This window comes from Capra hircus, chromosome 11, assembly GCF_001704415.2.
Source record: "Capra hircus breed San Clemente chromosome 11, ASM170441v1, whole genome shotgun sequence".
Classification (NCBI taxonomy): Eukaryota; Metazoa; Chordata; class Mammalia; order Artiodactyla; family Bovidae; genus Capra; species Capra hircus.
Window position 1 is genome coordinate 10,656,528 of NC_030818.1, and position 24,243 is coordinate 10,680,770.

General features: G+C 42.2%; 1 protein-coding gene across 3 annotated transcripts; it reads right to left on the bottom strand.

Moving 5' to 3' along the window:
• On the bottom strand, window positions 401–23,892 carry STAMBP (STAM binding protein). Of its 3 annotated transcripts, none has more exons than XM_018055028.1 (10): window positions 23,846–23,892; window positions 21,671–21,888; window positions 13,526–13,601; window positions 13,133–13,228; window positions 11,661–12,024; window positions 10,507–10,631; window positions 9,495–9,632; window positions 3,130–3,242; window positions 2,503–2,602; window positions 401–1,068 (listed from the first exon to the last, which is right to left on the bottom strand). In XM_018055028.1, exons 2-10 carry the CDS (start codon window positions 21,871–21,873, stop codon window positions 1,012–1,014), a joined length of 1,272 nt encoding a protein of 423 aa, XP_017910517.1. In that variant the 5' UTR covers window positions 21,874–21,888; window positions 23,846–23,892; the 3' UTR covers window positions 401–1,011. The 3 variants fall into 3 exon arrangements, with proteins under 3 accessions (XP_017910517.1, XP_017910515.1, XP_017910518.1); XM_018055026.1 differs by having other exon boundaries at window positions 23,772–23,886; XM_018055029.1 differs by having other exon boundaries at window positions 23,548–23,886.

A 24,243-nucleotide genomic window follows, 5' to 3' on the forward strand; every position in this document is an offset into this window, starting at 1 on the left:
CAACACAATAAAGCCAGTGGGGTGTGTTGGGATGGAGTGTAACCTGGTACTCCAAACAAAGGCACTATTACCCTCGGCTGAAAGACTTTAGGTCATAAGGAGGAAGTGAACGGATGACCCACTTGAGACAGCACCAAAAGAACAAAGATGACCTCACACCTCTGGAAGATGGCAAGAGGCAGAATGAAAGGACTGAACGATTTAAAGTAAACTGGGACATACTTGCAATGTTGACACATCTCAAAGTTCTATTTTTCCCTCACCTTTTCCCCAAATAACTAGACCTTTTAGTTAACATTTAGTAAGCATTGTCTGTCTAGACAATGCTTGATCCAACAGATCATTCCAGAGCGCACACACACACACACACACACACACACACACACACCATATACATATATGTATATATAAGTTAATTGTTATTTTATTGTAGAAGAAAAAATATCCTGAAATATTTGTTAAATAACAATAATTTCTGACAAAATCATTCTTTAGGGTTTTTGAGCCTCACCATCTGGTCAGACATAGGAAGCTGACCTTCAGCCTTATAATAAGCTTCATTAATCTTGCCATAAACCACAGGAAAACCCAAAGATTTTTTAAATGGCTTCCAAACTTCTGCATAGATGCTCTTAATTAGTCCAAAGGTAAACAATAAACAAGTTGGCAAAGAAATTAGAAGGATAGGTGACAGTGGAAAAATGTTAACAATTGGTGAATGTTAACAATTGATGAATCTTCAACAAAGCACATGTGAGTCTTCATCATAGTTTCTCACCTTGATTTTTTAGCTGCAGGCAGACTGAAAAGTTGCTTTAGCATGACCATGCTATTTTCCAGATGTGCCTAAAAAACATACTTGATCATTTCTTTTCAAACCAGAAATAGAAAATCAGTTCTCCCCTGGGTGGTACTTCCTAAGCTTCCAGAGCTTTCTGGAAAGTTTAAATTAAGGGGCTACAGTACACTGATATGGTTTTACAATTCTTGGGAGGCGTCTGAGTCAAACTCTCATCGAAGGTCTGAGACGGTCACAGCTCTGTCCACAACAGTCACGTGGTTGCAGCTCTGCAATAGCAAAACAGAAAGAAATGGGAAGTCCTGGAGAATTCAGAAAAGCCATCTTTTAAATGCTTAAATACTTGAAATGCTCATTCTGGCTAGTGGTTCCCAGGCGGGCAGCCAGACTGTTACTTAAGCGGCAACTATGGTAAGGGGTCTGGGAATTATTATTTCCACCAATCCAGAATCAATAGCCTGTAGTCTGAATCAATATGGACCTATATATCTCCATTTATTCTTCAAATGTATGTATATTCTAGAGTCACTTACAAAATATACATTTATTTAAAATAACTGCTGAATTAATTGCAGTATGCTGGGTCATTATGTCAACCAGATAATAAAGTACACCTATTCTCACAAGGGGAATATTCCCTCTTCGCATGCGCAAGGGGTCATCCTAGCTGAAAGCCTGGGCATTTCTGGGGGATTGTGCAGTCTCTGTTTCAACATCCTGGTACCTAGACCCTTATTACATTCCAAGGCAGACTTCCCTGTTTGTGAGCAAATCTGTCAGAAATTTCTTTCTCATACTCAGCCGAAAACTGGCACTTTCACAGGGTCTTAAGTTTTGGTTCTGGGAGTCATATGAAATATCTGGGACCTTTTTATACAACAGCTCTTCTAATACTTACAGTCAGTTTTCAGATGCTCCCTGGGGTTCTCTCCTAAACATCCCTAGTCTCTTTACCTCTTCTACTTGTCACTAGAGTGACAAGGCTCTGGAGTCCCTTTTCCACATTGGTTTCTTTTCAGTGCACCCAAAAGAAATAATAATACTCCATGGCCGGCATGGAGTGAGGCAGTACTATCTCATTAGATTTGAGGAGAAAACTGCAACATACTTTTCAGCAACTACAGCTTTTTATCCACAGCTTTTTACCACTGTGAATTTACCAAAAACCCACAACATTTACCACTTGGGGGATAAACTTTCTAAGAAGGTCGTAAAAATCTCTATGACCTAAAATCAAATTAAAAGCAAAATTCCAAAATTAAATATACTTTATCTATGTTAAATGGCTTTTTTCTTTTGAATTCAAATCTCTTATTGAAATGCACGCTTAGCAACTGATGATGATGAAGGAAAAATACCTAATGTTTAGTAAGCAAGCTACTGTACTTGGTACTTTCTTTCCTGTCAACAACCCTGTAAAAGTATATATTATCATCATCATCATCATCATCTCCATTCATAGGTGAGAAAGTTGAGGCCCAGGAAGGTTAAATAACTTGATCACAACCCTTAAGTAGCGGAGCTAAGACTCAAACCTCTTCCTGTTCCACACTGCCTCCCACACATGTCTTTGTAGGAAGATTTAGAAAATTAGTGACAAGGCTGATCGTCTGTGTGGGTCGTGAAGGACACTGTGTGGCATCAGCTCTGACTGTGCTCCCTGGTTAAAGCGTAGCTCCAGCTTCCTCTACAGGGATACATACACAGAAGAGGGGTGGATCCTTGCTGTGGGGATGAAATCCTTTCTGGCGACAGGAAGAAATCTCCTCTAGGCCATGGTCAGTGAGTCTAAAGAATCCAGTTCTGAAATAAGAAAAAGCAGGTTCAGAATCAAACAAAGGTGACCCCCTCAATCACACACACATTGGGCAGGGCAGAACTCATTTTGAGACACCTTCAAAAGTCTGCTGGCCCACAGCTCTCTTCTCTGGTGAATGAATCAGAGAGTGATTCATCACTGCCACCACATCAGTTTTACTGGAAGAATTCATAGTAAATAACAGGGTTCAAAATGAAAAAGTTAATTTTCAGAGATAATCTGTTAGATACTGAAATTCTCTAATCTGACATCAATCTCTTGAAATTCCTACTGATTCAAGTCAAACACTTCAAATTTCTAACATCTTTTTCTTATAAAAGCACCTACGTTATTGCTTGGATACTTGTGTAAACAAGCAGAATAGGTTTATCAGGCTATAGGACTTCAAAGGAAGACCTTTAGAAAAGCCAGTCAAATACCACAATCTATATATTAGACAGAGAACAAGGTCTTTAGAATGCAGAACATTTCCTCTGAAGCTTCTCCCCGGAACCAGACCCCGTGTACTCACTCCTGGAATTTGGGGGAACAAACGATGGCTATCGACTCTGGCAACATCATCTGGTACGAGCAGTGAGTGTGTAGGTCGACACTGGAGAGGAAGGCTGTCTGCGTGGGGTGAGTCTGAGAAGAGGGAAAAAAAAGTCTCAGTGAGAATACACAGGCAAGCCTAGCCCATGGAGAAAGTGAAATGTTAGCTGCTCAGTCATGCCCAACTCTTTGCAACCCCATGGACTGCAGCCTGCCAGGCTCCTCTGTCCATGGAATGCTCCAGGTAAGAATACTGGAATGGGTTGCCATGCCCTTCTCCAAGGGATCTTCCTGACCCAGGGATCGAACCTGGATCTCCCACAGTGTAGGCAGATTCTTTACCATCTGAGCCACCAGGGAAGCCCCTCTGCCCCATGAAGGAAGGCAGAGCCAAATAATTCTCAATAACTTGCCATGATCTCCTTAAGTATAAAGTCATTAGCAGCCATGAGGAATATGCCTGAAGTTCCTAATAAGGAATGAACTTCCTTCCCTGCATTGTAAACAAATGTAATTTAACATGAGTATGTGCAGACTCCTAATTTCTAATTGACCATCAAGATCTATCTGGCTCCTCACAAGCTCTCTTGACACAATGGAAAGTCACCCATCCTGGAATAGACGGTATGTGCTACCCAGTACTTCAACCTGGTAGAAGTCAAGGACTTAACAAACCACGGATGAATGATTCTTCTTCCTGACAAAGGGGTTTAAAAGTCAGGCAAAAGTCAGGGGCTCCATAGGCAAAAGTGGCAAAAGCTGTCCTGTGGTTAAAGCATATCACTCAAGGATATGAGAGGCAGAGGGTGACTGGGATTTCAGAGGGTGGTTAATGACAAGGACCCTGTCTTATCTGAGAAAAAGACCACGATGTTGACATTTGAAAGTAATCAGTTAAAGCACCATATAAATTTCATTCAGTTTATCTCATTTGTTTTCAGTTTTTTAATTTTGTTTTTTCGGCCATGCCGCATGGCATATGGGATTTTAGTTCCTCAACTAGGGAGGGAATCTGGGCCATGGCACTGAAAGCGCCAAGTCCTAACCACTGAAATTCCCCAGTTATTTAATGTTTTATTGAACAGTCTTTGTATACAAATGAACACTATATAATGACTTATCTCAGAGGGGGTATGATGTTAGATAACAAGAATGGAAAAAGGAAAGACCAAATATGACTCAAAAAGAACACCAATCTTTACTGACTTAAAAGCACAGAAAATAAATATGTGCACTTGACCAGTGTTTTTAACTCTGTTGTGCAAAAATGAAGCTCCTAAGGGAACTTGTCAAAAGCACAAGTTCCTGCACCCCACCCTGGAAATATCCATCCTGAGAAGGAAAAAAATATTTTTTTAAAGCTCATTAAATAATTCTTATGCGTAGCCTCATCCGAGAAGCATGACTGCACAAAACGCTGTGACCAGCTCACTGTGGAAGAAGTCTACAACACAGGAACAAGTCAGCTGAGTACTGACAGCAAATCCATACACACGTCTGCACGGGGCAGGAAAGGACTTCTCTGACCACAGGGGAGAAACAGTTTCTACCAATAAGAATACGATCCCACGGGCTTTTAGGAACATACGGCCTGTGTCAACACCTTTCATCCCATGGTTAGAGCTTGAAATTTTAACTGAGAACAAACAAGGTCTACACAAGTTGATGAAGGTCTCCAATCTAAAGTTGGGTTACCCAGAAAGATGATATAAAGACATATAGCAGGGCCTCAATAAATAACTGTAAACCAAAAAATCTTGTTTGAACCTCTGCTCCCCTCTAACTACTATGCCTTCTCTCCTTCCCTTCACAGTTGAGTTTCTTGAAAAAAAGTTATGCCCACTGTGCCCACATGCTGGAGACAGAGGAAGGCATTTTTATGAAAAAAACAAAAAGAATATACCAAAGGAACAGAAATGAGTGAGAAAAGCGAATGCTGAGGGCAGCCTGGGTGTTCAGATGAGCAGTGTCCAGCTAAGGTAGGGCTGAGACAAGGTCAAGGAGTGCCTTGAATACTGAGCTGGGGGTTACACAACAGTTGGCGATAAACACGACCATACAAAGTTTCTGACGAGGGCGGCTCCCTGGTGGCTCAGTGGTAAAGAATCTGCCTGCCAATGCCGGAGTAGTGGGTTCAGTCACTGTTCTGGGAAGATCCCACATGCAATTAAGCGCATGCACCAAAACTACTGAGCCTGCGCTCTGGGGCCTGGCAGCCGAAACTACTGAGCCCACGTGCCGCAGCTACAGGCGAAGCCACCGCAGGGAGAAGCCACGCGCCGCAGCCAGCGCGCAGCCCCTGCTCGCCACGTCTAGAGGAGAGCCTGCACACCAACGAAGGCCCAGCACAGCCGGAAAAATGCAAAGATTCTGACCAGGAACCTGATTCACAGCTGGCATGGTACAGAAGAATGGACCTTTTGTAGTCTCCTCTTGCCAACTTTAAGATCTGAGCAAACATTACCGTCTGTTTTGGTTTGCTTTTAATCCCAAGTTAGGAAGAAATGGTACAGGAATATCATGGGGGGAAAAAAGCTGGGATACTATCAATTTAAGTTCTAAATCTCTTCCTAGCTAGGCCCTCACTGATATTAAAAATACTTTTACTCACTTGTGGCTAAGATGTACCTAAAGTCTAAACAGTAATGATTCCCAACTTTGTCTCATCTTGTCCAGTTCTTAAACTCTCCTGTCTCCTCCTGCTGGGGCAATGGACCTAGATTTCAACCCTGAAAGATCGTCTAAAATGAGTTCCCTCAACGTCTCCAATTATAACCTTGAAAATCTCTCTGTAACTTTCTTCCTTCATTTCTGTTGTAGAGGAGTGTTTCCTAATATGAAGATGACACCCTCTTTGTACTTTTGACTTAATTCCTTCCTACCTCCACATTATCTTGTCTCTCCTGTCCTTTTACCTCTCATTCACAGGTTCCACTATAGTTCACCCACTCGCTGGGCTTAAAAACACGCTCAGACAACTATACATAAGAATGCAGATGAACCTTAAAGACACTGAGCAAAAGAAGCTGAATACAAAAGAATACATGTTATATAATTCTATTTAAGTAAAGTTCAACAAGGGCTTCCCTGGTGGTGCATAGGTTCAGGAAGATCCCTGGAGGAGGAAATGGCAAACCACTCCAGTATTCTTGCTAGGAGAAGCCCATGGACAGAAGGGCCTGGTGGATTACAGTCCATGGGGTCACAAAGAACTGGACGCGTCTGAGCACACACGCACCCATGTAAAGTTCAAACCCAGAAAAAGTAAACTATTGAGTTTAGGGACACACACTAAGGTAGCAAAGCTATAAAGCAAGCAAAGAATTTCAAAAGAAATCACCAGAGGGATTACCTGTACCAGAGAGGAAGGGTGACTGGGCAGGAGCATGGGGGAGGAGTATGTTTCTGGCAATGCTCTATTTCTTAACCTAGGTAATGTGTACACATATATTTTTGTTTAATGATTCATTAAAGTATACATTTAGTTTATATAATACTTTTTTATATATATTTCAAATATAAAGTTTCAAGAAAATAAAAATAAAAACAACACATTTTCACACACTAAACCATAAATCAAGCAAAGTTTCTCTCACCCTGGCTGTTCCTTAAGCCACTATTCAATCTCTTTCCTTTCCTCTAGTTAGTGCTAACCTCTCCAAAAAATCAGTGTACACTTCACGATCACAACCTCAATACCCATTACTTCTTAAACCTTTTAAATGTATTCCCACCACTGCTTAAAACCCACTAAACTGAGGTCATCAATGACTCAGCAAGTCCAATCAGCTCATACAAGTATTCATCATTCTGGAGCTCTCTGCATCATGTGACACAGTGAACACCCTGAAGTTTCTTTCTGAGACATTCCTCCTCCTTTGGCACCTATGCCTCAACACTACCTCACCTTTCTCTGACATCTCTGTGCTTCATGGCTAACTACTCCCTATGCTCCCCTAGGTGGCCTGGCCTTCAGCTGCAAGTTCATTTCTTCTTGTTCTCCATCCTCCCCCAGTTCCAAAGTCTCCAAGGTTAGCTCTACATAGAGGTCTCCTGGTTCTCTTTCCTACCTTGACCTTGTTTCCAAGTTCAAATTGCCTGATAACTACCTCTACTGATATAATGTCTTAAAAAAGAAAAAAGTCAAAGTCAGTCGTGTCCGACTCTTTGCGACCCCATGGACTGTAGCCCTCCAGGCTCCTCTGTCCATGGGATTCTCCCGGCAAGAATACAGGAGTGGGTTGCCATGCCCTTCTCCAGGGGACCTTCCCGACTCAGGGATCAAATCCAGGTCTCCCATACTGCAGGCAGATTCTTTACCACCTGAGCCACCAGGGAAGCCCAATGTCTTACCAGTATCTTAAATTCAATATACTCAGAACTGAAGACAACATCTGCCCCACTTCCAAGTAAGTTCTCTTGCTGGAACCTCTGTTTTTCCTTATGAGATGATTGATCACTGCCACTTCCATGAGTCAGGCCTGAAATTTCTAAGTCATCACATTTACTCATCATCCTCTCTGACTCATTCCCCACATCCTCTGATATCCTACATTTGTCTCTTTTTTTCCCAAATGCACTGCCATCACCCTGGTTCTCTTCATTATTACATTTTAATCATCACATTAACCTCTTAAATGAGCTCCCTGCCTCATCCTACTCACTAAGAAGCAGAACTATCCTGCCTGTCCACCCAAAATACCACTCCTAATGTGTTATGTGAAAACTTACCTATCACTGTTTCCTGATATGAACTTTAAGCCCCAGAAAACTGGACAACTCAATGCTCCAGGATTCCAGTCTGCCTATTTCACTGTTGTCCCCTCCATATGCAACCCTCCCATGGGCCCCCTGCTGTGATCCTTCCCTCCTCTAAATTCTACAGGCCATCTCTTAAGGCACCAGGCACATTCTGCTTCACATAAGGAATTAACGACCTGACTATATGTCAATCTCCTCTATTAGACTAAAACCATATCTTACTCAAATTGTATCCCCTGGTGGATAAGACACAGGTTTTCTATCCCCCATGTATCTATAATGGGGGATACACAATAGCAAGTATTTACAAAAGGACAGAGGCACATGGGACTGCCTCACAAGTCAGTATTTCCCCAATGCCAATATACAAGTATGTGCAATCTTCCCAAATCCAGAAATAAGCTGCCTTGTCTGTGTGGAACCCTGTTACACAATGTAAAAAACGGCTTGGTCTATGAGAATGAGGGGTTGAAAAAGAATAGAAAGAAAAATTAAAATGTAATCTTTAGGAATGGAATTATATTTTACCTGAATATTACTAGAAGGCTGTTAAGATATGCAGATACTTAAACATTTTCTATTTTGATAGCCCCTCTGATTTACATAAAGGTTTACATATAGGTTGTTTTGGGCTTCCCTGGAGGCTCAAGTGGTAAAGAATCTGTCTGCAATGCAGGAGACCTGGGTTCGATCCCTGGGTCAGGAAGATCCCCTGGAGAAGGGAATGGCTACCCACTCCAGTATTTGCTCCTGAAGAATTCCATGGACAGAGGAGCCTGACAGGCTACAGTCCATGGAGTTGCAAAGAGTCAGACACGACTGAGCCACTAACATTTTCACTTTCTTTCATAGGTTGTTTTAAGAAAGATGAAATGCAAGTATCTGTATTAACTTCCTTGGTTCATTTTAAATACTTTGACTTGTACACCTTTCAGGAACATCATTTGTATGAAGTAAGGCATAACCTCTATGGTCAAGGCTCACATACACTCTCAGCCAGCATCCTATCAACATTCATGGTCACAGGGAAGTTGGGACTTTGGAGGAAGAATTTCATTTCTATTAAAAAATTATTTTAATTAAAAAGTCCTGGGCTTCCCCGGTGGCCCAGTGGAAGAATCTGCCTGCCAATGCAGGGGAGATGGGTTCGATCCCAGATCTGGGAAGACCTGCAGGGCAACTAAGCCTGTGTGCCACCGCTGCTGAGCTTGAGTGCTGCTACTTCCGAAGCCCATGTACTCAGTGCCCAGGCTCCACAGAGAAGCCACCACAGGGAGAAGCCCATACACCATAACTAAAGAAAGCCTGTGTGCAGCGATGAGGACCCAGCACAGTCAAAAACAAATATATACATCTCTTAAAAATATAATAAATCACAACATCTTTTAGAAATGAAAAGCCCCAGACATCAATACTGGAGTGCAAGCAGTTAAATATGCTAAGGAAGTCAAGTCTGTACCCAACAGAGGGAAATACAACCGTCTAAACAGTCTGGACGCAACTCACTCTTCTTCGAGAAAAGAACAAGTAGCACGTCTGAAACACCATGTGAGGTGAGCGCCCGGAGGGCCCAGCACTGCTTACATGAATCCAGCCCAGTGTGATGAGACCCTGCTGATCCTGCACGAGGAAAAGCTCTTCTTCACTCTCGGTGTTGCAATAATCAGACCCAGCACTTTGCTTGGGGATGAGAACATGGGTAATGGTGAATTCGTTCCTCATCTGTCAAATCAGAAAACAGCTCGTCACAATTCCCCCGTACATAGGCAACCCTCTCTGTCACAGCAGTGGAAAGTTAAATTTCCATACAAGCAAAGGCCCTTCTCCCCACCTGAGTCTTCTTCACGAGCTGAGTCCCTCATGTCAGTCTTGCTCACAACTCTTACTGCCCAAGTACACTGCCTGGGGCCCTCTGCAAGGCCAAGATGCCCACAGCCCTGTGGGAATTTCCTGCTGCAGCCAAACAGGTCTACTCATGAATCTTAAGCAGCTCTGGGTATAGTACTATTTCTCTTCCTTTATTCATGTCTAGAGCAGTTTCCTTTTACTATTTCTCTAAGCCCTTCCCCACCTTTAAGGCTCAGTTTAAGTCTATTCCACTTTACTCATTTATTTATTTAGCAGTTAGTAATCAGTTCTTTAAGCACCTCCATTTAATGATCCTTCTTTCCCCATAATTCCTAGTGCTTTTATTGTACATGCTAGTCAACAAACTATCTTTTGGTGTTTATCTCCCATCTCTCTAAAGTGCTTGGGTACTTTTTGTGGACAGATGCTATCTGCCTTATGTATTTCATATTCTGATGATTTACCACAAAGCACGTGTTCAAAAGCTGAACAAGAGATCTTCCTACCAAGTTTAGAATTAAGCATTTCTTATTACCAGCATTAAAATTCTCAGTTAAATTCAAGGGACTCTGAAAATTAATCAAATCCAGGGCCACTGAATTCAAGGTGACACTGCATTTTGCTGCCCATGGCTCCTTCAGCAGAGGGGTCTCTACAAAGAGTAACTGACCCTGGATATCTCTCTGAGAGTCATAGGAGGCCAAGGGTGAAGAAACAGTCTAAGCTCTAGAAAGCATTTTTTTTTTACCAGTTTTCCACAGAGAATCCCACATGTCTCCACTCCCCGGGCAGTGTTGGCACTGGCCAACTGGAGAAACTGTGGGCAGAGCTTCCCAGGCACCACCACGTGGCGCAATCCATCAATTGTAGGAGCTGTAAGGGAGAGAGAAAAAAAATCTAAGACCGTGGGGCACAGCCTCCCCAAGCAGACCTCAGAGCTGGCAGCCCTCGGAGAGCAATGCCAAATCAGTGGGGTCCCCACAACTGCAGGCAGTAAGTGGGGATCTCATCCTAATGGCAGAAGAGAAAGGGCTGAAAAGGCTCTTCTCCAAACTCTGACCACAGCCATTGGGAGTATGTTGTTTCAAGAAAAGAGAAGATGCTTTAATCATTCAAGTGAAGGCAAAGAGAAACTACTACTTAAGTTTCTGAGCTATTCAGGAATAATAGTGAGAGGCAACCCTGCCAAGTACAAGGGGAGAAATCCTGAAAGCTTCAGAGTCTAACACCTCTTGCCCACTCTTACCTTGTCCTTTTAAGCAGATCTTCTGCAAAGCTGAATTCCTTACATGACTACTCGAAAGATGATTCCTAAAAGGTCTACTCTAATCGTCAAGGCACACGCATCATTTTGCTGCTACTGTTGTTTTCTTGGGTAACCATTCATTGGTGAGGTGAGGAAAGACTTAATAGTTTTATGGCTAGACTGAATTACCACTGACTACACAGAATATTTACCTTGACTAAACTCCTTACCAATTAGGAATATTTGCAAGGCAAACACAGTTCAGTAGCTTTTATTTTTTAGTCAGTTGTTGAATTTTAAAGTGTTACTGTAAATCTCAAATTTCCTTTACAAAAGGTTAACACTGGTCTCTAGTTCACTGAACATTTCAAATCTCTATACAACCCTTAAAAGCTGAGAGTGAGTCTGACTTTCAAGAATTTTATTAGCTCTTCAGGAAATCAACCTAGCCCAGGTGAATTATATGACTTAAGCAAAGTCCACTTTATAATACAGCTGTCACAGAGCACAGTATGATAATATTGACCAAATGGATTTCTGTGACCAGAGCCTAATGAGTGGGATCACGGAGGTAGTTGTCCGCTGAATCTCTTGGAATGACACCCTATTTGGCTGCAGCTGAGACGAAAGAGGATTCGAGCGAATGAATTCACTACCTTCCAAGTTGTTCAATGCTCCAGGTTTCAAGGATCTGTCCACTACCGGTGGCTTGGCAAGCCTCACAGCTGCATTACAATCTGAAGGCTGTGTGGATACAGCAGGCACCGTGGGGAACACATCTAGGGAGGGCTTCTCCAAGTCGGGCACCAGTGGGCCACCCAGGCCAGGGTCCACCTTCCCAAACTCCCGCACAATCTTCAGGCGCTCCTTTTCTAGCTCCTGGTTCCGGATCATCTCCTCGAAGGCGTGGAACTGCTCCTGCTCCAGCTGCTGCTGCTTCTGCTGTGCCACCCTCTGTCTTTCCTTTTCCAGCTCTTCCTGCATGGCCACATTTCGGGCAAATTCTTCCGCTTCCTTCTTCTACAAAGCACAACTAGCAGTTAACAATAACACTTCACACTCAAGTAACTTCACACCTTAGGAGGACAAAGCTTTTTAGCAGGGAGACTGCTCCCAAATGTTCTGGCCTGATTTCCAAACACAGAATTCAGGCTTCCTTCAGTGCCTCTACACCCACAGAACAGTTACCCCTAATGGATCTAAGCACTGTACACCTATCCTTTAAGGACATTAAAGTCCTGATCCTCTCAGTACCCTTTCCCAATAACTCTAACTAAGGTATTTTCTTCTCTACCAAAATCTTAATGCAGCATATTGCCGCACATGCATATCATATACAATTTTAGTCCCTAGGTGTGCCACATATACATTCTGTATCCCAAGTAGGGCTGTGAAAAGGAACCAGATCCAAACTTATAAACGCCATGTAGGGGGTCTGTATTGAATTTTAACCCTGAATGAAGCCTCTGAAATTCTTCTGGTGATTAGTAAAATACAGAGTGACATTTTGAACTATTAAGAAACATCAAGTAACTGTTTCCTTCATGAAGATTTTCACTCACTAGGTACCTTAGAAATATACAGCTGTTTCCTCTCAGCTGATTTTCAACATCAGAGTCCAGAATAGAGTTCAGTAGCGTGTACAAAGAGTGCGCAAGTGCCTGCAGCGTGTGTTCCCACCTGGCACACACCAGGGACACTGCCTCAGAGCTTCTCACATGCTCTAACTGACTCTTCCTAAAAAGAAGTCACCTGAAAATATTAACAGCTTGAAAAAATTTGATTATTATAAACAGGTATAATCTGTTTTGGATATAATCAAATGTGAACCAAATCCCCAAATTCTCTGATCTAAAAACGCTATACTTTAGTGAGAACTTTCTTTGTTCTTAGGTTCTAGCTCTAGACATAACAGACAAGCAATAGATTTTCTGTCCCTCAAGTCATCCTCTTAGATAAAGGGGTTAATCTATATTCGAATCCTCAGCCTCAACACTTTTTTCTGGATTTTGCCAAAAATATAAAATATCACAATGAAATCAAAAGATCCGCTGGAATACCTACTAGATTCCTAGAACACAGCCTAAGAAACCAAAATAATTTCCTTTTTTTGCTAATCCATACTCACTTTTTCTTCATTATATTCTAAATATTCTTTGGTATATCGTTTTAACAGTTCTGCCTTCAGTTCTTCTGCTTTGGGAAATGCAATCTCCTTTAATTTCTGGGATACAAAATCAAAATCTGAGAGTTAGGACAATGGTCGCCAATTAAGTAGAAAAGTAAAAAGACTTAAGTCAAGTTGGCAATGGCAACAACACTTCCAAAAACATTTAAATAATGTAATAAAAATTACCCCTGCCATACCGTACCTGGTATTTCATAACTGATCTACTGAAATGGCCTTATCTCCTATTTGCAGGATTTGACATTCAGATGCAGACTCTGCTACTTATATCTGGAAGTTAGTCTGTGGCTCTCTGAAGCTTTTAGATGGGCAAGAGTGAAAGTGAAGACCCACCTTTACTGTGTCTTTCTTTTCAGGAATGACAGCCGATTTGTAATCTCGATGCTTTGGTAGTTTCTCAATAAAGAGCCTAAGGGGACAGAACAGATTGATGGTGATGCAAACAAGACATGCAAATGCCCAAAAGACTCTGAAGCAGTGCAACTCCCTTACTCTGTAGCGGCTATCTGACAGGTTTCCAGGTATGCCCGGGGAACAGGCCACCTCCCCCATCACCCTCAGCCCCGTAAGGAGCCACAGAATTGCTCTTGTCCCAACTCAGGCATGCAGCAGCATCAGACGCCTACAACAAAAACTATGGAGGGGAGAAAATCCTAGCCTGTGCCCAAAAATACGCCTCCGAAGAAATTCTTTTCTGGTTGTGACAGTAACAGGCTTCCAAAGGAAAAGCCCTCTGTCACAAAGCATTCTTCAGTGAACAGTCTGGCAGCCAAAGGCAGAAGGCTAAGAGAAAACCCACGTTCTGTTACTACTCCTAGCTCTGTGTGATCTTTGAGGTCGGCTTATTTTCTTTGGGATTCATGTTCCTTTGTTGAAGAATCATCCTCGCACCACGTTAAGCACTGGGATGCCCAGAGAGTGATGTGTTATATGTGAACATTACATGTGTCATGTGTAACACGTGCACGTGCGCATCACGTTTAATACGTGCATTATGGTCTCCGATGAAGACTGCTTAGAGAGACCTAAGTGCTAGATTTCCTCTTTCAGTTCTTGTCCTTGACTGTAAAGCTCAGTGGGAAAAATAAACTGAATCAATTCATGAGCTCTAACATTTATGATGTCTACTTGGGAATGGTGAAAACAAACAGAAGTTCAGCAACTTGTCACAGCCAGAAGTGGCGGGCTCAGAATTCAGTGCCAGCAGACTGATTCCAAATTCTGCTTATAAGTATATATAGTAACACAGGAAGCAGATACAGAAACTAACAAAAGCAGAGGACAGGGGAAATAGAGTGCATGAGGCAAGGGTGGGAGTGAAAAATCTATATACTTTTAAAAAATTATTTTGATTTTGAACCATGTAATGAAAACTAGTTCATAAAGGATTTCCCTGGTGGTAGTTAGGAATCCGCCTGTCAATCCAGAGGCCATGGGTTTGATCCCTGGTCTAAGATCCCACACGCTGTGGAGCTACTAAGCCTATGAACCACAGCTACCAAACTTGTGCTTTCCAACAAGAGAAACCACCGCAATGAGAAGACTGCCCGCAACTAGAGAGTAGCCTGTGCATAGCAGCGAAGACCCAGCACAGTCAAAATAAATAAATAAAATGAGTTCATAAAACTTCCAGACCTGAACATGAACACCCTTCTCATATTTCAGTAACTGCAGTCAATCTTCTGAACAGGGACATATGGGCACAAGGGTCTCCTGAAAACAGAATGAATAACACAACCCACTGCCCACACTGGAGGCAAGAAAGCTTAATGGTTAGGAGGGCAGGCTCTGGAGCCACCCTGTTTAGGTTCAAATCCAGGTTTTAACCATTTATCTACCAGCTGTGTGACCTCCAGCACCATCTCTCAGCTGCTCTCTCTCTATAAATTATATACACAGAGACAAACTAGTACTACCTGAAATGGTTGCTATGACACCAAACAGAGTTTAAAAATAAATAAAGTGCTGAGCACAGTGCCTAGCACATAGCCAACATCTGCTATATAAACTATTGTTTTTACTATCATAATAAATAAAGATGTGAGCAAGAAAAAGAGAGGAAGATGTTAACATCAAGGTTAGAAATTTTCCAGGCAGAGAATAGTTGTGGCCCAGAGGTATACTGTTCTCTGGGTCATATCCGGTTGCAGTCTAGAGAGAGGAGTTGTACAAAAGCAAACAAAGATACACGGGCAAAACACAAGCAAAACAATCCAAAAGAACAAAAGGAAAAAATATGCATAAAAGTAAATAAAAGAGGTAGATAATTCAATAAAATGGTACTCAATTTTACTTATAAATGAAAGAAATTCAAATTAAGATGAGCTATCATTTCTCATCTATCAGACTGGCAAAGGCTTAAAGCTGGATTACAACCAGTGTAGGTAAAGGCACAGAGAAATAGGTGTCCGTACACACTCCTGGGCAGGACTGGAATTTGATAATACCTTTTTCCTTATGGGGGGAAGGGGTGTAGGAGACAAGTATTCAAAATTTAAAATGTGTATATCATTTAAACTCACAATTCCATCTCTATGAATTGATCCTACAATAATACAAAAATATATGAATGAGATTATTCAATATAGCATTGTTCATAAAAGAAAGGCAAACTGAAACCCTAAATGGGCATCAGTAGGGGATTACTTAATAAATTATGGTGGACCCAAATGTGGAAAAACGACATAATCATTCACTCTTTCACTCAAAAAACATTTATTGAGCATCTATGACGGGGTCAGGCATAGTTATAAAGGCTGGGACTTGGCAGTGAATGCCACAGTCACAAATTCCTCCCCACCACAGAGTATACATGACAGGGGGGAACAGACAATAAACCAAACAAAGAGTATACAGATAATCAGTGCTGGGGAAAAGTCACTAATAGGGAAGGGGAATAAGTGACAGGGAAGGGACTGAGATTTTAGGTAGCACAGCTAAGGAAGGCATCACTGAGAAGGTGACATTTAAGTAAGGACCGGAAGAGCGAGCCATGAAGATATCCAGGATAAGACTGCTCCAGGTAGAAGAAACAGCCCTAAAGCAGAATGAGACGGTGGATCAGTGTCCTGATATGTAAAGATACGACTGTTAAGAAAGCAAGCTGTAGAGAAGACTATGTTGTATGATCTCATTCAGGCACCAAGGAAAAAGGATAGAGACATGAGCCCAGGTGCTTGCATGGGGATATTTTCTTATTAAACACACAAGAAACAGAACAGTGATTACCTCTGGTGGATGGGGATTTTCTTTTCACTTTAATATTTCCCTTGCTGTATGGTTTGAAAACAAACTGTTTTAATCATGAAAAAGTATTAATTTTGTGTAAAAATAATTTAAAAAGTCAAAAAGAAATTCTATAACGTGGATGCATTAAGGGCTCTAACTTCTTCCAATCTGAAAAGTTAGTCAGCAAAGCGAGGGTGATCACAGAGGAAAACCCTCTTCAGTCCATAAGCCCCAATCCTGGTGGTAAACACTTTCAACACAGGTGACAGACCATTTTCAGAAAGCAGGTTTGTGTGCTAAGAGGCTCACACAGCAGACAGGACTGCCTAAGTCCTCTGTAACTCTTTTCGATGTAGCCTAGTCAATGACCATAAAAAGCTGTGAAAGAATCCACTGCCTGGATTACTGTCTGTGCTCACCATGAAAATATGTACTGATTTAATATGTTGAGGATCCTTCTTCTATACTGGGGTCTGCAAAAGGAAAAGCATTCCTACAGTAAGGAAAACCTCTGAGGAGGGGAATGTGCTTGAGATCACTAAGATGCCTAAACTGATTGAGGGAAAAGAACAAATATACCCTTTAAAATCTTGAATTAAAGTATCCACAAAAGGTCTAGAACAATGACTCAGTAGTGGGGGGCGAAGCAGAGGAGTGGTGAAATAGAGGCCTACCCTCCTCTCTCCTCCTCAGTGTAATAATTGCCAAAGTGAGCTCTTGTTAACTGACGGGAACATACCAAGTAAAGTGGTAGAAAAACAGAGCAAGAATACTGAGCTAGAACGTTTTTTTGCAACTCCTAGGACTTGTCAGCTCACAGAATCAAGAGTTAGGGTCTTGAAGATATCTGCAAGCAAAATAAATGTAGCTACCTTTATTGATTCAGGTCAAGCCAATCCAACGAAGTATCAAATTAAAACCCAAATCTAACAAGTTAAGTAATACATTCTCCCCTCCTCTCACTTGACTCTCCTCTAGGCCGAGTTCATCACGTTAAATGGTCCTATAAGCAGAATACCACATACAGGGACAGGCTCCCTTTATCAGTCTTGTTAACACTGATACTCATATCACTCAATGTAATAACAAGGCACAGAAAAAAAATCAACTGAAGTTTCTGGGTACTATTAATCCTACGCCTACTCCTTCTGGCCTATTTAGGAGTTTATTTCTATGCTCAATCTCTTTTCTGTACCATTAGCCTCTCCTACTCCACAGTATCCTTTCCAAAAAATATGCTCTAGCATCTCCCACCTGAAAACAGACACAAATACATTCACGCACTCTGTCCCCCTTCAATTATTTCAATTTTCCACTTTACTTCTGGTCCAACTTCTCCAAAGAGCTGTCTATGCTAGGGCTTGGCAAACTATGGCCAGTGGGTCAAATCTAGCTTGCCATCTGTTTTTGTAAATAAAATTTCATTGGAACACAGCCTCACTCATTCATTTATGTGTTATCTATGACTTGTTTTCACACTACAAAGCAGAGGTTGTGACAGAGACCAACTTGCTTGTGATGCCAAAAATACCTACTATCAGGCCAATCTCAGAACTGTACTCTTATCGCCCATTCACCTTTCAACCCACTTCAGTGAAACTCGTGACATCAAACCAAACCCCTGCCCACCTGACACAGCTGCCCACTGTCCTGCAATTACTTACTTCTTTTGGCTCCCACGACAAAGTGATGGATTTCCTCCTATCTCTCAAAACTTCCTTCCAAGTTTCCTCTACTGGCTTCCCTCCACTAACCAACCTTGGGGCTCTCTCCTAAGCTCCTTTCCTTCTCATTCTACAGTCTTATAATCAAAGTCTAGTTTCCTTTATCACACCACGGATCCTTCTGGCCTCTAATGAAGCCTATGGACTCTTCTCAAAATAATTTTTTAAAGATGTAATATAAATAATGAAAGATTACAAAAAGCCCCCTTCTACTGTAACAGTTTTCAAAATATTAAAAAATGATGACATGTGCTTACTTATTGATGCATTGTTAGTGCATTAAAAAACAAGATCTAGTTGTGGGTTTAAGAACTGTACTAGAATTCTGAAGTAGTGATGAGTATAAATGTTATTTTGAGACCTACTGGACTATCATAATATGAAAATATCTTGATTTCTGTCGGTGACAAAACTACAAATATTAATAATACTGTGGTTTGAGCCTATATTCAAAATTAAAGGAAATGCTAAATTTCAGCTACACATTAGTAAAAATAAGAAAAGTCTTTCCCAACCAAGTGCATGGACACTGAATTCTATCAACAAATTCCTGTGGGTTCCTGGACCCTAGATTAAGAACCACTGCACTAGACAGTCTCAGCATCCTTATGGGTTCAGGACCAACTATATGCTGAGGACTCCTAAGCTTGTTGCTCCAACAGAGACCTCTCTTCTGAGTTCAGACTGCTACACTCCACCTCCTACTGGATATCACTACTTGGATATCTCATAGATAACTTAAACTTAACACCTTAACATGTTAAAAACCCAGACCTGAACTCTTTGTCTTCCCACTACCCAACGACCCCCTTTGACACCACTCTCCCCCATCTCAATAAATGGACCAGCAAATCCTAAGTTACTCAAGGCAGAAACTGAGGTCAACCTTGATACCATCCTCTTTCCAAAATTATGAGTAAGTCTCATGGACTTTATCTCCAGAAAACAAAATCCATCTACTCTTTTCCAGGCTACCATGTTCTTTCAAGCCACCAGCCTCTCTCTTGAACTGCTGTTAAGAGTTTCCTAACTAATATCACTGCCTTCTCTTAACACTCCCTCCACCAGCTACCATATGGCAGCCAAAATTTATATTTCTAAAACGTAAGTAAGATTAGGTCACAACCTCACTTAAAACTTTTCATTGGCTTTCTATTACTCTCAAGATAAAATGTAAACTTACTGTGGCCAATAAGATCCTCCGTGATTTGGCCCCACTTGCCTCTCCAACTTCATCTAAGGTCATTCTCTCTCTTCATTTGCTACACTCCAAACACAATGATCTTTAATCCTCAGAACACATTAAGGTCTTTCCTACCTGAGAGCTTCTGAATACACAGTACTATCTGTTTTAAACACTCTGCTTTATGCTTTTAGAATGACCAACTCTATGGCACCCTTTAAGTCTCAGTTTAAATTTTACATTCTCAGATAGATGTTACTCTATTTAATTAGATATCCATGGTTATTTTCTATCACAGCACTTTCTCTGTTGCTTCCAAAGCATTTTCTCTATTTTGTTACCATATATTTCTTTGCTTACCTGTATGCTGTCTTCTCCCATAATGAGAATAAGGGCAAGGGCCATTTTACTTACTATGTATGTAGGACTTACTGCAGTGTCAAGTAGATAGTAGATATACACAATATATATTTGCTGAATGAATATGATCCTCACCCTCAAAGCACTTTCTATGTGGAACAACAAGACCCAGAAGGCCCTTCAGAAAACACCTGGTACAGTGATTCCATGATTCTACTGCACTTACTCAACTATAATTTCCCAAAGGAACTGTGCCCCTCATTCTGAGAGAGCTGTCTACAAGATCACTGGAAATATACTAGTTCTAGCAGCAGCAGAGTAAATGAAGAGGAGGACAATAGCCAAAGAAATATCTCGGGAAAATAAATTTTGTGCCCATAGTGCCTAGGAATGAAAAATTCCTAATAGCAAAGAGAGGGAGAAAGGTAATTATAACTCTATGAAACTTTATGAAACCACAGCACTCCCTTTGTTCCATCCTAAAATTACAATATGAATTCTAGGCAATCCACTCTTACACCTAGTTTTCTTTAGAGTACTGGCTCTCAACTGGGGCAGTTTTCCCTCTCAGAGAGCATTAGTGATATCTAGAGACGTTCTGGGTTGTCACAACTTGGGGGTAAGGGGCTCTACTGGCATCTAGTGAGTAGAAAGACCAAAGATGCTGCTAAACACACTACAATGCACAGGCCACTCCTGTGCAACAAAGTACTGTTCAACCCAAAATGTCACTAACGCCAAGGTTGACAAACACTGCTTTAGAGCAGTATGTGATCAAAAACTTAGTATCATATAATTAACATGCACCCATCACCTCTGGAAGAACATACAAGAAACTAATCAGAGTGACTGCCTGTGGGGAGGGGAACTAAAGGTTTGGGGGAAAAGAGGATTAGAAATATATATACCCTTTTGTGCCTTCTGAATTCTGCACTACATGCACATGTTACCTATTCAAAAAACAATAAAGAATAACCCAAAATTAGTGTGTCACCAGACTATAATCTCAAAAGACGACCTTCAATTCAAGAAACAGTACCAAAAAGAAAACAAAAATAATAGGTCTTATGTTGTAGAATGAATCCTGAATTAAGAGTTGGAAAATCCAGGTTTTGCCACCGCAAATTGTGGACTAAAGCCTACCACTGAACCTGGAGGGTGTTTCCTCATATGCAGAATGGAAGGATGATGCGCCCTACACAGCGCACACAGAACTGTAAAGATCAAATGACATGAATGCAGGTGAAATACTCTGTGAACTGTTGAAGAGCTACACAAATACACTGTAATTATTGTTACCTTAAGGTCCTAATATTATGAAAGAACAAGACTAGAAATGAGATCTTTTAACATTATTATTCCCTTCCTAAATTACACATCTTTTCCAACGTCACTGGGACTTTAGCAATTGTTCCTGTTAACTGAAATCTTCAAAGCTGCAAGAGGCTAAGCAACTCAAGGGAAAGGTCTTATGATGAGCTATACAAACCGTAGGTGGTCAATACTTATTTAATGATTTATATGATTATGATAAAGGTTATGAAAAAACTCTTTCCCGAGACAATCAATTTGCTACAAAATAGGTAGAGGTGAGGAATTTTGGCTCTGCTAAACCTCAGCGATAATCCTCTGATTGGCTGCCTTCATAGAGAAGGGACAGGAAAAAACCTTCATCGATACAAAACATGTATAGTTTAAACACCAACTCTCTTGCCTAACAGCTGGGCCATGTGGGCACAGCCCAAAGAGCTAGGTTTCTTACTCATGAAATTACTGAGTCACGAAAACAACACTTGCAGTACCCATGTCTTTGAATGTCAAGAACAGCTAATATGTTGGAGCTGCCAGCAAAAATGATTAATGATAAGGATGTTGTAAAGTCCTCTGGTTTTAGCAATTCTGAGCAGAAATAAATGAGCACAAGAGTACCATGAGTGAGGCATCAGTCACCAGAAAAGAAAAAGGAAACTGGAGGTGTCTTACGTGATATACTTGTTATAGAGGATGAAGGCATATTCAATGTTGCCTTCCTCACAGTAAACAGATGCCATTCGGATAATCTCCACTCCGGAGCGGAAGTACCGGCGGGGTGGAATGTCTTCATTTATCTCCACGGCGCTGCCCCTGTGGGACAGAGCCCTAACCCGGTCTTCGGGTGGGAGGCTCACGTCTCCATGGTCAGACATGAGGACCAAGACGTCCTGAAACAAGTAAAAGATGGCATCAGTACCAAGGCCCCCGTCACCTCGGCACAGGCGTTTATCTCAACAAACCTCCACCTTACAAAGAAATTAAGAGAAAAACACCACATGCTGTTGCCCATATTAACTAAGGTCTCTTCGCCACAAGAAGCCTGAGACCCTCCAGGAAGCCCATTTCACAAGGATGAAAGGGCTGACAGACTCAGAAACCTGTAATGCCTGTGGCATGATTAGGTGGTACAAAGAGTGTAACTATAATGAGCCACAAGGGCTTCAGTTCTCTTTTCATGCTAATCATTCCGTCACTAGGTGGCCCTGACCTCGGCACCATAAAAAGAGGGACAGTATCTTGTATTTTTTCCATTATCTCTCCTCCCAGCTACCCACTTCCACCCACCCCAGTACCTGACAGAGAATACTCAGTGACATTTCCTGATGATTGTTAACTGACTTTAAGTTGATCATTTAACCTGAGAGTAACGGACTCCGTCTACAACTTTTCGCACTTTAGCACAAGGTTAGTGAGGGGAAATGGTGTGGGGATGAATATTTATAATCCTGACTCTGCTCATAAAATCACTAGTCCAGTCAACGTACAACATCATCATTTCAGGGTAAGGAATTCAGATCTAGAAAACAGTTTATTCAAATCTATCTTCGAAGACTAAGTACTCCTTGAATAACAAAAGGACATAAAGGTAACTTGAAAGGCAAAACCCAAACCAAAAATAACAACAAAAACAACCTGGGAGTCTCCCCTCCCCGGGTCTCAGATCGCAGTCATTCTACAGTCTTTCCTGATACTGCTGCTGTTAGAATCAGACTCTTTCTTCCAATCAGGCATCACTCTACATCACTTCCAGGAAGATTCTGGGTATTTGACGCATACTGAATTACAGCACACCCCCTGTATTACAGCACACTCCAGTATTCTTGCCTGGAGAATCCCATGAACAAACGAGCCTGGTGGGCTATAGTTTACAGGGTCACAAAGTCGGACATGTCTGAAGCGACACAGCACAACCAGCATGCTGTAGAACATACAGGCTACAGCAGATTTTGGAATTCAAGGCCCTGTGTCAACTGGCCCCATTCGGTCCTTTTAAACCTTACTTATTGCCAGCAGAGACCTTTTGCTTCAGTCAGGATTCTTGTCTGCCCAGAAATCCTCATATGTGTTTCATTTGTCTACCCACTGTTGTTTTCCATTCCAAGCACTCCCTCAAAGATGATTTTCTCCAGGTCAATTCTATCTTTAGGTCACACTTCCTCCACCAAGCTTTTTCTCAAACATCCTAAGGGTACAAAAGTTGTGGGGACTACCAGGGATGTAGAGGCAGTCCACCTCCTGTGGGAGTCTTTTCAGGGGCTCAAGAAGCCACTAGCAAATCTAAAAGCTCCCCGAGTTGCCTAATTAGTAAACTCGGTGCAGAGCCCATCAAAGCTAACTGAGGCAGGAGAGGCTTGTTGCTCTTTATCACCTCTCGGGAGAGGATCTTTTGGTCGAGAATGGAACCTCTTCCCAAGGCCAGCAAGTGCTGCCCCACACGACAAGGCTGACCAACACTCCAAAGAGGAGACGCAGCGTCCGCAAATAAGGGGGAAAGTGGTGGAAAAAACCGAAACGGGGGAAGATGACCGGGAGGCGAAAGGAAGTACCAGGAATGAGCGAAGGGGGCGTTTACAGCGGAGAAGGATCCACTGACAACTACTCGAGGCCTTCTCGAAGGCACTCAAGCCAAGTTGTCAACATCGGGCAAAATTATTCAAGGCTTTCGCGTCTATCGCGAGCGGTAGGAGGGGACCGGAGCCGTCAGGGGCCTCGCGCGCGACAGGCCGGGCAGGGGGCGCAGGGAGGAGAAGGCTGCAGGCCCCACACTCACGGTGGCCGCTCCCCGTCAGACTCCGATCACGCTCAGCGCCCGGGCCCCACCACACAGCTGGGACCCTTCCCCACCTGTCCCCCGCGGACGACTCTCGGCGCTTCCGAAAACGTCACGTCCGGCATCCGCCCCGCCCCGCCCCGCCCCGCCCCCTCCCTCTGGTCTGTGAATTAAATTCTCAAAAACTTAGGACCCGAGCGGCGACTGGTGGGCGGAGCTAGAGCTGCCACCTGCAGGAGAAGAAAACACCAATGAGGAGAGAGCGGGGCCATTCTGGTAAAGGAAAATCAACCAGCAAAGCAGAGAAAACGAGTAAAGGACCCAATGACCAAGCTAACTTTTATTTTAGGTTAGTACAGACACAGTGAAAGGCTACACACGTTGTAATACAACATCCCTTGGAAAAACTTAAGAAGTATGAAATCAGATAAAATCTGTTGCATAAATCATACACGTATTGAAATTAGACAGG